This window comes from Pongo abelii, chromosome 11 (assembly GCF_028885655.2).
Source record: "Pongo abelii isolate AG06213 chromosome 11, NHGRI_mPonAbe1-v2.0_pri, whole genome shotgun sequence".
NCBI classification, from domain to species: Eukaryota; Metazoa; Chordata; class Mammalia; order Primates; family Hominidae; genus Pongo; species Pongo abelii.
The window spans coordinates 137,346,181-137,358,492 of record NC_071996.2 but is presented as its reverse complement, the minus strand read 5'-3'; the positions used below and the strand labels follow the sequence as shown (position 1 = coordinate 137,358,492).

Genomic DNA, 12,312 nt, shown 5'->3' with positions numbered 1-12,312 from the left:
AGCAGATGAGTAGCTGGCAAGTGAAGGACCATTGGCCACCTGTTACATTTTTCATATCCCATCTGACCAGAGAACCTGTGCTGTCCAACATGGTAGCCACAAGCCACGTGTAACCTGGAGCACTTCAAGTGTGGCTGGTCTGAATTAAGGTAAAGTGCCCCCTGGGTTTTAAGATGGTACCCAAAAAAATTATAAAATATCACAATAATGGTTTTTATACTGATTACATGTTGAAATGATCATGTTTTAGTTATTTGAGTGAAATAAAATATATTAAAATTAGTTTCACCTCTGCACTTTTCTGGATGTGCCTGCTAAAAGAAACATCAGACAGCTGAAATAGGCACATGGCTTGCCTTCTATTTCTGCTGCCCAGTGCCGGTCTCGACATTGCATGTGTGGAAGGTAAACATAGGGCCCCAAGAAAGCTGTGGCAATCTCGACCCCCCAGCTCCAAGCCAGCGTGTGGCCACCTGAGACGGGCTGTTTCCCCCTTTGGCTTCCTCACCAGGATGGAGCACATGGTTGTCTGGAAAACGGTCATCTTGTCATCAGTAGTGGTATCACTTGGCCCTGAGGGATGCTCCAGGGACTTCCAGCCCCAGAAGTGCACACACTGAAACATGGTAGCCATACAGGCCTGCAGGGACACAGGACGGCAGCAGAGCCATCAGCCAGGCCAGGTGGTTCCCCGGAGGGATGAGGCTGGCAGGAAGCCAGAGGGCAGCCCCAGAAAAGCCTCACCAAGCCAAAGAAAGGCAGAGCTGGTGGCTCCTGGGAGGCCACCTGGGGCCTGAGCCCCTGCCAGCTTGAACATGGCTGCATGTGCATTTATAAAAAGCCCCTTGGGGGCAGATGCAGCCCCACCCGCCCCCTCAGCCAGCGCCTTCGTGCCCTCAGCAGCCCTGCCTGGGACCCAGCCCTCCATGGGATCAGAGGTGGGAGCCTGGCTTAAGCAGGCAAGACTGGGCACGTGTCCTCACCTCCCAGGCCCAGTCCACCAGCATCTGCCTTGTGACCAAGCCTGCTGGCCACAGCTTCTGGAGACGGCAGGGCAGGAAGACAAAATGCTTCCGCCTCGGTAGCCCTTTCCTCACTCTCGGTCACCCTTGCTGGGTGTACCCTGGTGCCTTCCCTGAAGCCCCCCCCACCACCCCACTGGACAGTTGTCGATAAAACATGGAAGAACAGTGTGGGCTGAAGACAGAGGGTGGTGAGGACTGGCAAGGAAAAGGAGCCTCTGGGCAGTGACACCTTGTGCCCAGGGTGGCCAGGGATGGTGTGGCAGAGGGATGTGGCAGAGCCCGGAAGCTGGGGTGGTGAGTGCAAAGCCCAGGTCTAGGGAGCGTGCATCTCAATACCCCTCACTGCCTGTAAGGGCCACCTGGGCTACCCGGGCCACCCACTCCACCCCACCTGGAAACTGCTGCCCTCACAGTGATGGGACTTGTCCTGTGACCCCAGAGCTGGGGTCCAAGGCACCTGCTGAAAATGGCCATTGCGTTTCTTTCATGTGGGGCCAGCTGCATCCCAAGGCTTACTAGGCGGGGGCAGAACCTCCCCACTTCCTGACCCCACCCCCCAAGTCCGTAAGAAGAGACTAGAGAGAGAAGAGGGTGGTCCAGGTCGTGGGCCATGCAGGGAGTGAGGAGCCTGAGGTCCCCAACCAGCCAGGGTTAGCCTGAGAGGCAGCAGCTCAAATGAGAGCACTCATTTACTCCCAAATCTGTCTCTCCCTCTCCTCCCGCCCCAAAGCAACAGAGGAGCTGGGCCGTGGAGAGGGAGAAACCAGGCCCGCTCCCATCCCAACACGGGCCTGCCCCACAGGGAGCAGGCAGTGGACAGGACCACTTTGGGGTATTTTGAGTCCTAATACTCAAAAGTGACCTGCCAGTTACAGAATCTGCTAGAAGAAAGGCTGTGGGCAGAGGAGGGCTATAGGCAGCCACCACGCCATGTCCCCCGACACGGGGCTGAGACTGCTCAGTGAGGTGGCTTTGCAGATCATCTCGGATGGCCTCTCTCCTCAGCCTGTGTGAGGGATGGAGGGCAGCAGGGAGCAGGCTGTGGCCTCTGGGATCTCAGAGAAAACCGACTGAGGCGGAGAAAAGCTTGCAGCTCACCGAGCCAGCAGACCCAAGGACCTGTTTCCTTGGGGGACAGCGGGCCCCAGACCGGGACACAAAGCCCAGCATGTGTCTTACTTGGGCTGCATTGGAGCAGGGGTCCTGGGAGTGCAGCATGAGGGGGATCCAGGCCTTCTTCACCTCTCCTTTGAAGAAATGCTTCTTGGACATCCCGACCACCCTTGCCAGCTTTCCAAAGAGGATGAAGGCTTTCAGACGCAGCAGCTCGCTCTCCTGCGGCCGGGATGGACACAGGCTGACATGCAGGCAGCAGGAAGCCCAGCAAAACCCCAGCCATTCTCCAAGGAACACCCAATGCCTTGGCCCCTGCAGAGACTTCTGGATCATTCCGTCAGGGTGTAGTCTCTCCTTCGGCAGGGATCACGTAGCCCTCAAGGGGCTGGGCGTTGCTCTGGTCTTTGTGCCCGCCTCTTCCCTGGGTGAGGGCTTGTGCGGGATCTGAGTGCACAGCCCTGCCTAGCAGAGGCCCAGGGTGACACAGGTGCCCTGGGGGTATTTGTAGGTGCAAGGAATAAAAGGGGGAGACCCTTCCCTCCTAGCAGGGCTGCAGAGGCCCAGGAGCTGTCACTTGACAGCACTGATTCTCTGGAACTTAGAAGAATACCTTTTATTTCACAAGATCCCGTGATCAGCCAGTCGCTACACTGGCACCCAGCAGGAGCCTCAGCTCTTTCTGCTCTAGACCCCATCTCTTCCTTAGGGTCTGAGAAGTGCCCACTCCTTCACTGAGCAAGCTCAGAGGGCTCTCGTCAGACTCACGTTGTCGAAGAAGATCCTGCACTGCTCAGACATGGCGTCGAAAGAGGACCCCACATCCCCTTCTCGGAGCTCAGCCAGGATCTTGGTCAGGGCCTCCATGCCCTCGGCAGTCACGCTGGTGCTCACGGGCTCCCTCAGGGGGCCCAGGCACTTCTCCAGCAAGACCTTCCGGTACTGCTTCACCTGGAGGGGCATGGGCAGCCCTCAGCCTGCACCCTCCCTCCCAGGCTGACTGGGGCACCCGGCCTGCACCCTCAGCTCCCGGGACCTGGGCCCAGGGCTGGGCACAGTACCTTCTTGGGGGCGCCCAGGGCCATGTTGCCGAGGGCACGCAGGGACAGCACCCGCAGGGCCTCGTCTTCCTCCTGGTCGGCACCCTTCTCCAGCAGCAACACTGCCGGCTTCAGCAGCTTCTCCTGGTACAGAACTGGGTCGCTCATGAACTGGAAGGGAGGACATTGGGCAGTTATCCCCAGGGCAGGTTCATTTCTCAGCAGCAAGGTGGGACGTGGGAGGAGAGGTAATGCAGATTGGTGGCTCTGTGGACAGGAGAGGAGGGGCTCTGAGAGCCTCCATTTCCTCTCTATAAAAAGGGGGTGATGCTAGTACCTGCCTCAGGGTCTGTGTGGGAATTTAATAAGGAAATATGGGGGGAATGCTAGATAATTGTTACATATATATATATATTAATTTGTCATTTATTTTTTCAGGTAACATAACAGCCACTGCCAAATGCAAGAGCCACGCCCACCTGCATCTGAACAGAAAGGCACAAAAAACATGAATTTCACTTTCAGGAGAATTACTATTGGCCTAGTACTCCAAGTGCCAAAACCTCACTGGTATGCGTGTGTGTGCATGCGTGTGTGCACATGTGTGTACATGTGTGCATGCAAGCACCTGAGTATGTTTGAAAGAGGCCTGAAAAGAAAATTAAACACCAAATTGGTGAGTCCAGGGACAGGAGAAGTGAGCATCTATTGACTGTTCCCACATCTAGTTCCTTAAACCCCCGTTAGGCGCAGTTGCTATAAGCTTCTAAATGTTTTGTCTCCACCTCAGTCCACCTCCAGCCTGTCCCAGACACCAGCATCAGCAATCACAGGAGCTTCCTACAGCACTTCCGTTCATTTAAACATATACTGAGCACCTATTCAGGGCCAGGTAGAGCAGTGAATACAACTATCACAACCTATTTTAAATGCTCTTCAGGGAAAATTCCTGAAGAGTAAAGCCCCCACACTATTGTCAGCAAGCATTAAAAAAAAATCATTTATAATCCACCCTTATCGAATTTGAAGAATTTAAATAGCTTGCTTCTTAAAAGCTGAACCTAATTTTTTTCTTTTTTTTTTAATTTTTTAGTTCTGGGGTACTTGTGCAGGAAGTGCAAGCTTGTTACATAGGTAGACATGTGTCATAGTGGTTTGCTGCACCTATCGACCCATCACCGAGCTATTAAGCCCAGCATGCATTAGCTATTTTTCCTAATACTCTCTCTTCCCCCACCCCACCCCCAACAGGCCCCAGTGTGTGTTGGTCCCCTCCCTGTGTCCATGTGATCTCATTGTTCAGCTCCTACTTATAAGTGAGAACATGGGGTGTTTGGTTTTCTTTTCCTGCATTAGTTTGCTGAGGATAATGACTTCCAGCTTCATCCATGACCCTGCAAAGGACATGATCTCATTCCTTTTTACGGATGCATAGTATTCCATGGTATACATGTACCACATTTTCTTTATCCAGTGTATCATTGATGGGCATTTGGGTTGATTCCATGTCTTTGTTATTGTGAATAGTGCTGCAATGAACATACACGTGCATGTATCTTTGTAATAGAATGGTTTATATTCCTTTGGGTATATGCCCAGTAATGGGATTGCTGGGTCAAATGGTATTTTTGGTTCTAGGTCTTTGAGGAGTTGCCGCACTGTCTTCCACAATGGTTGAACTAATTTACATTCCCACCGACCATGTAAAAGCATTCCTATTTCTCTGCAACCTTGCCAGCATCTGTTGTTTCTTGACTTTTTAATAATGGCCATTCTGACTGGCATGATAGGGTATCTCATTGTGGTTTTGATTTGCATTTACCTAATGATCAGTGATATTTAGCTTTTTTTCATATGTTTATTGGCTGCATGAGTGTCTTCTTTGAGAAGGGTCTGTTCATGTCCTTTGCCCACTTTCTAATAGGATTGTTTGTTTTTTTCTTGTAAATTTGTTTGAGTTCCTTGTAGATTCTGGATATTAGACCTTTTTTGAATGGATAAATTGCAAAGATTTTCTCCAACTCTGTAGGTTGCCTGTTCACTCTGATGATAGTCTCTTTTGCTGTGCAGAAGCTCCTTAGTTTAATTAGATACCAATTGTCAATTTTTGCTTTTGTTGCAATTGCTTTTGGTGATTTTATCATGAAATGTTTGTCCATGCCCATGACCTAAATGGTATTGCCTAAGATTTTCTTCTAGTGTTTTTATAGTTTTGAGTTTTACATTTAAGTCTTTAATCCATCTTGAGTTAATTTTTGCATAATGTGTGAGAAAGGGGTCCAGTTTCAATTTTCTGCAAATGGATAGCCATTTCTCCCAGCACTATTTTTAAAATATGGAATCCTTTCCCCATTGCTTGTTTTTGTCAGGTTTGTCCAAGATCAGTTGGCTGTAGATGTGCAATCTTATTTCTAAGTTCTCTATTCTGTTCCATTGGTCTATGTGTCTGTTTTTGCACCAGTACCATGCTGTTTTGGTTACTGTAGCCTTATAGTATAGTTTGAAGTCCAGTAGGGTGATGCCTCCAGCTTTGTTCTTTTTGCTTAGAATTGTCTTGGCTATACAGGCTGAATTCTACAAGAAATACAAAGAGGTGGTCGGGCGCGGTGGCTCACGCCTGTAATCCCAGCACTTTGGGAGGCTGAGGCGGGCGAATCACAAGGTCAAGAGATCGAGACCATCCTGGCCAACATGGTGAAACCCTATCTCTACTAAAAATACAAAAATTAGCTGGGTGTGGTGGCGCATGCCTATAGTCCCAGCTACTCGAAAGGCTGAGGCAGGAGAATCGCTTGAACCTGGGAGGTGGAGGTTGCAGTGAGCTGAGATCATGCCATTGCACTCCAGCCTGGTGACAGAGCAAGACCCTGTCTCAAAAAAAAAGAAAAAGAAAAAGAAAAAGAAAAAGAAATACAAAGAGGAGCTTATACCATTTCTTCTGAAACTATTCCAAACCATTGAAAAGGAAGGACACCTCCCTAACTCATTCTATGAGGTCAGCATCATGCTGATACCAAAACCAGGCAGAGATACAACAAAAAAAGAAAACTTCAGGCCAATATCCCTGATGAACATCGATGCAAAAATTCTCAATAAAATACTGGCAAACTGAATCCAGCAGCACATCAAAAAGCTCATCCACCACGATCAAGTAGGCTTCATTCCTGGGATGCAAGGCTAGTTCAACATACGTAAATCAATAAACGTAATTCATCACATAAACAGGCCTAAAGACAAAACCACATGATTATCTCAATAGGTGCAGAAAAGGCCTTCAATAAAATTCAACATCCCTTCATGTTAAAAACTCCCAACAAACTAGGTATTGAAGTACCTCAAAATAATAAGAGCCATTTGTGACAAGCCCACAGCCAATATCATACTGAATGGGCAAAAGCTGGAAGCATTCCCTTTGAAAACTGGCACAAACAAGGATGCCCTCTCTCACCACTCCTATTCAACATAGTATTGGAAGTTCTGGCCAGGGCAATCAGGCAAGAGAAAGAAATAAAGGGTATTCAAATAGGAAGGGAGGAAGTAAAAATGTCTTTGTTTGCAGATGACATGATCCTATATCTAGAAAACCCTATTGTCTCAGCCCAGAAACTTCTTAAGCTGATAAAACAACTTCAACAAAGTCTCAGGATACAAAATCAATCTGCAGAAGTCACAAGCATTCCTATACACTAACAACAGGCAAGCAGAGAGCCAAATCATGAATGAACCCTATTCACAATTGCTACAAAGAGAATAAAATACCTAGGAATACAGTTAACAAGGGAAGTGAGGGGCCGCTTCAAATGAGAACTACAAACCTCTGCTCAAAGAAACCAGAGAGGCCACAAACAAATGGAAAAATATTCCCCATGCTCATAGATAGGAAGAATCAGTATCATGCAAATGACCATACTGCCCAAAGTAATGTATAGATTCAATGCTATTCCCATTAAACTACCATTGACATTCTTCACAGAATTAGAAAAAATTATTTTAAAATTCATATGGAACCAAAAAAGCTGAACCTAATTTTTAAACAGCCATAATTAGCTAGCATTTAATGAGCACTTACCTCCCAAGCAAGCAATACGTACATGGTCTGTCTCATTTAGCTCTCACCAAAGCCCTGAAAAGAAGGCACTGCTTTCCCCGATTTGGCAAATGGAGAGCTTGAAGCTCAGAGACGCTAAGTAACTTCATCTCCAGCCAATCAGCAACTGAGTGGAGGCTCTTAACCAGGCCCTCGGGTTCCAGCACCTGGGCCTGGCCCTGTGTGGCTTCCAGCCACTGAAAATTCTAAACTCAGACACATCAAAGGCCAGGTCCTGGGTGAGACAACGAGGGAGCACTTCTCCTTCCCATGCTCATTTTGAAGATTTACAGAGGCCTGAACACAGGGAGGGGCCTGAAGAACCTATAGATGCTTGGTGAGTACCTCCCAGACTAGTCTTGTACTTCCAGGAGCTTTTGTACAGCCCACTGCCAAAACTCATTTTCCTATTTTTAAGTGTTGGGGAAAAGAAATATAGAAAAGAAAATTTTATGGCACATGAAAATCCCATGAAGTTTAAATTCCAGTGTCCATCAATAAGGTTTTGTTGACACCGTCGTGCCCACTGGTTGACGTATTGGCTGTGGCTGTTTTCCTGCTACAGCTGAGTTGGCCACAGAGCCAAAAATTTACTATGCAGTCCTTTACAGAAAATACTGGCTGGCCTCTGGCCTGGGCTGCGGTTGGTTCCTAGGGTGCATCGGGCATCATTGCCCTCAGGACACTCCAACACTCGCTCTGAGATAGGGTCGCTGGGCCCTGCCTTCCCACCTGGCAAAGTCCCTCGGCCTCTCTGAGTCCTCCTGCAGGAAGCCTGCCCCAGCGAGAACCCAGGTGCCCTCCCTGGGTCCCCTGGGTCGCTGTACTTGCCTGGTCACACATCAGTTAGCTGCAATGCTGCAGGGCTCAGCCTGTCTTTCCAGCAGGGCCTGCCCTGCACTACTCATGTGATGAATGAATGAAGGAGCAGAAGAGAGAATGAGCACTCAGAGGAGGGGTGCTCACCTGTCCCCCCCAACTCCCATGCCTTGGAGACGAGCCATCCCCAGAAGAATCCAGGGACCCCATCCCCTCCGCTTGCACCCCACCCGCACCCGGTGCCTCACTTCCACGCAGATCGCTGTGCTGCTGATGCGGCAGCTCAGGACTTCTGAGTCCATGCCCCTGAGCACCAGCTGGGCCAGCCTCTGCCTGTGGCCCTCCACATGCTGCACGCACAGCCTGCAGAGGAGAGACAGTGCCAGGTCGCGGAGGCGGCCCCGCCCCTGCCTGACGTTTGCCAAGAGCTGGGTGGGGCCGCACCGGTGCCTGGACCCTGCTGGCAGGATAACCCCGGACAGAGGTCCTAACATCTCTGAGCTTCTCCCTCCTCTTCCTGGGGGCTTGGTTGAGGTTGTCAGTGAATCAGTCATTGTCTATCTCCTTTTTACAAAGGGGACTAGAGTGAGGGCGGCTCTGGAGTGACTAGGACCCCGGAAGTAACTCCCATCCCTGGCCTGCTCCAGACCCTGTGTGGCCCTGGGGGCAAGCCCCTCCTCTCTCTGCCCTCATATCTGCTCTGAGCAGGAAGGGTTCGAATAAAAGGTTCTCATTGTCTTGCACACCACTGCCATCCTAGAGTCACAGGTTAGCGTGGCAGTTCCCCCAGAAAGAAGGCATTCAGCCATGACCGGACCATGTCCTCGCAAGGAGCCCTTCCATCCAGCAAGGAGGTGCCTCTGCAGGTCCCCCTGCCACCCTGTGGGAGCCAGGGCCCACCTGGCCAGCAGGCTCACACCCTCCAGGAATGTCCCGCCGTCCTGCAGGAGGTCCCACACTGCCTGCTTGTCCAGGGCACGCGCCAGGTGCTGGCTCTTGACTCTCTTGAACAAGAGCTGCATGGACTTGATAGTGACCCTGAAGGGAGGTGGGAGCTTGTGATGCGCTGCCCTGCTGGGAGCACATGGCCTGGGGAGGCTGCTGCAATCTGTGAAGTGGGGCCCCAGTGCCTGCCAGGCCCAGCCCAAGGGACTGAGGGAAAGGTCCAGGGAGGGAGTGGATCTGCAAGCTCTGAAAACCACACCGTGCTTGACACACATGAGAACGGCATCTTGAGTAAGATCATCTCCCACCAGGTGAAGACAGAGGGCCCCTCAGTGGAGTCCACTGGCAACTAAGGGGCAGCCCGTGGCTACACCCAGCCCAGGCCTGCTGCCTTGCACCCACCACCCTCGAGAGCACCTTTGCAGGTTCATCTCCTCGGGCAGAGGAGTGGTGTGGACCAGCTTCCACATCTTCAAGACTGGCGGGGCAGCCTCTGGTCGGTGGCTGCTGCCAAGTTGTAGCAGGAGAGTGTAGGTGAGGTCAGGGAGAAAATCCGGGAGCTTGTCATTCTCATCCAGCTTCTGAATGAGAAGGTGGATGGTGCACAGGGTCTGCAGAGAGAAGGTCCAGGGCATCAGGCTCCTACCCAGAGACCCCTGAGTAGCCTTGGGGCCTGCGCCTGCAACTCACCATCAGGGGGTCCACCGCAGCCAGGCGCCAGATGTCAGCCTTGGAGGTGGCACTGACTCTGGGGCTGAGCCATGACTGCAGCCGGCCCATCAGGCTGTGGAGCATGGTCCGGGCGAAGGGCACGTTCTCCGACACTGCCAGCCACACCTCTGCCAGGTGGCTAACCAAAGTTAGGGCACAAGGACTGTGAGTTTCCTGGCATGTGCCCTGGCAGGAAAGAATCCCTTTCACCCCCTTGACAGCCCCCTAAGTAGGGGTTGGACTCTGGGGACTGAATCTCAGGGAGGTGGAGGGAGCCGCCAAAATTTGCGTGCTTAGAACCCAGGTCCCTGACACTACACTCAACCCCCTTTCTCTGCATGGGCTCACGGTACCTTTGGGAAAGCCATGGCCCCCACGGAAGCCCCAGCTCCACTGCTAGATGACCACAGAGACCCCCACCTGCTTGATGACTGTACAGACATGTCCCACAATACCTCCTAGTGCCCAATTTGCATCAGGTTGGTTGTCGGTAGCTTTCTGATATTATATCACCTAACCCTCCCAACACATCTTTGAGGAAGGTATTTTGTCTCCCTATTCCACAGAAGAGGGAAGTGAGGCTTGCAGCAGTCAGGCCACCTACTAAACTATAGTTGGAAAAGGGCCTTCCTGGTTTCCAAGTCCAAGTCCACGGCCCTGCTGAGAAGGGAAGTCCCCCAGGATAGGTACAGAGGCACAGAGAGCAGGGCATCTGGGAGGTTCTAAAAGGCTAATGTGAGTCTAACAAGTCTAAATATAATTTAACAAGGTTAAGTTGAACAAAGAGATGTGTAAACTGACTATTGGAACCCACAAAACCAAATGCTCAAGAGCAGAGTGGTGAGTTTGGGTCTGAGGGGAGATGTGCCTGGGGGCCTGGGGCAGGAATAAATGGAGAGGGGGCAGAGTGCACTCATCAGCACCCACTGTAAAGAAGCCGTGGGGTGCAAGGAAACAAGAAGGGGCACCTCAGTCCTACAACAGCAAGAAACAACTACCAACAATGACACAATCCTGGAAGACAGCCCCAGGCTCTGGAATGCAGCCCTGCTGATACCCTCACCACAGGCTTGTGAGACCCTGAACAGAAAGCCCAGCTAACCCATGCCTTGACTCCTGAACCATGGAAATTGTGAGCTAATCCATGGATGTTATTCGAAGCTTCTAAGTGGGTGGTAATTTGTTATGCAGCAATAGCAAACCAATACAGATTTTGGCAAACTAAGTGAAAGCCAGTGTGACGTGGCCACCAAGTACACCGGCCTGACCCAGGGCTGAACTGCACATCCCCCTTACCCCCACCCAGCACTGCCCCATGAGCCACTGAGCCTCGTTAAATCATGAAACCTGCACCACCCTCCCAGCTGGACCCACGGCAGGGCTGCCCTTACGAGAAGCAGCTCCACGGGGGAGCCATGCTTGCATTTCGGGCAGGTCAGCCCTTATGGCTCTGGAGCCAGGGCCTGTTTTTAAAACTCTTTTCTCTGTTCCAAGCCTCTTACTTAGCCTGACATCTCCTCACCTCCCTGCACCAGCACAGGCTCCACTGCTCTGGGGATGACTGCCTAGCTCTTTCTGGCTCCTCCCAGATGAATTCTGGTACCACCCCAAACAGACTCCCCACATGTGGGGAGACCATGCCCAGCTGCCTGTGCCATCACGCTGTAGCACACACAGGAGCTTTGCACTGTTTGCAGAGAAACACCAGTACAGATGGGGTCACTCTGCATCACTCATGGCCACCTCCGGGGCTGGAGGTTGGGCCATTCTCCCCTTGGAGACTGGGACAAGTCGCTTCCCCTCTTAGGACACATTTTGAAAGAAATAGGGACAGCCTGGAATATCTCCAGGGCTTGCTCAGGCCTTGGAGCCACATCCTGCAGCCGATCTGCTGGAGCTCTGTTCGCAGGGAAGGAAAGGGCTACTCTGGGAGAGAATGAACTCCACAGACACTGTCCCGGGCATGTGAGGAGCTACAGGTCCAGATTCCAGCTCCATGTGGCGAAGTTCTACAAGCCTGGGCTCTGTCAGTGGCTCATCGGAGGCTGGCACCTCCTGCAGGAGGTACAGGAAGAGGGCTTTGACCTCCTTCAGGGTAGGGCAAGGTACTGCCCAAGGCTCCAGGCTTCTGGGACACATCGGGGTGGTGAGTTGGGTACGGTCAAATGGCACAGGAGGCCGGGGCCACCTCCTCCAGGGCACCCACCTCTCCATGGGCAGTGGCTGCCTCAGGAGCAATGTGAGGATGGTCTCCTGGTGGTGGTGCGCCAGCAGCAGGATGCCTTCAATGAGAAGGCGCCGCACCTCTGGGTGGTCCACCACCGGCAGGTGCACCAGGATGGCACTCAGGATCTCGGCCACCTAGGTAGGGATGGGGCATCACCGGAGGCAGCCCAGGCCCCCGTGGCCTCCTGCACTAACCCCATGACATGCCCCTGCTCCAAGGGCTCTGGCCCAGTTGGACAATGGGCAGGTTAAATGCCCAGCACCCTCTCTAGTGCATCCTCTGGTCTCTGCCTCTAACTCATTTTCCCAGGCTTTCAGTGCAGGAGGTGGTGTGCTCCGGGGAGGA

General features: G+C 52.0%; 1 protein-coding gene across 1 annotated transcript in view; it reads right to left on the bottom strand.

Moving 5' to 3' along the window:
* Positions 1–12,312, bottom strand: part of MROH2A (maestro heat like repeat family member 2A) — a 59,125-nt gene that overhangs the window by 1,484 nt on the left and 45,329 nt on the right. The window contains exons 31-39 of the mRNA XM_054550011.1: positions 11,947–12,101; positions 9,720–9,879; positions 9,447–9,640; positions 8,985–9,122; positions 8,333–8,447; positions 3,200–3,349; positions 2,907–3,089; positions 2,205–2,360; positions 509–640 (exon numbers count right to left, since the gene is read on the bottom strand). Coding sequence (XP_054405986.1) covers positions 509–640; positions 2,205–2,360; positions 2,907–3,089; positions 3,200–3,349; positions 8,333–8,447; positions 8,985–9,122; positions 9,447–9,640; positions 9,720–9,879; positions 11,947–12,101 — 1,383 coding nt within the window. The remainder of the gene's footprint in view (positions 1–508; positions 641–2,204; positions 2,361–2,906; positions 3,090–3,199; positions 3,350–8,332; positions 8,448–8,984; positions 9,123–9,446; positions 9,641–9,719; positions 9,880–11,946; positions 12,102–12,312) is intronic.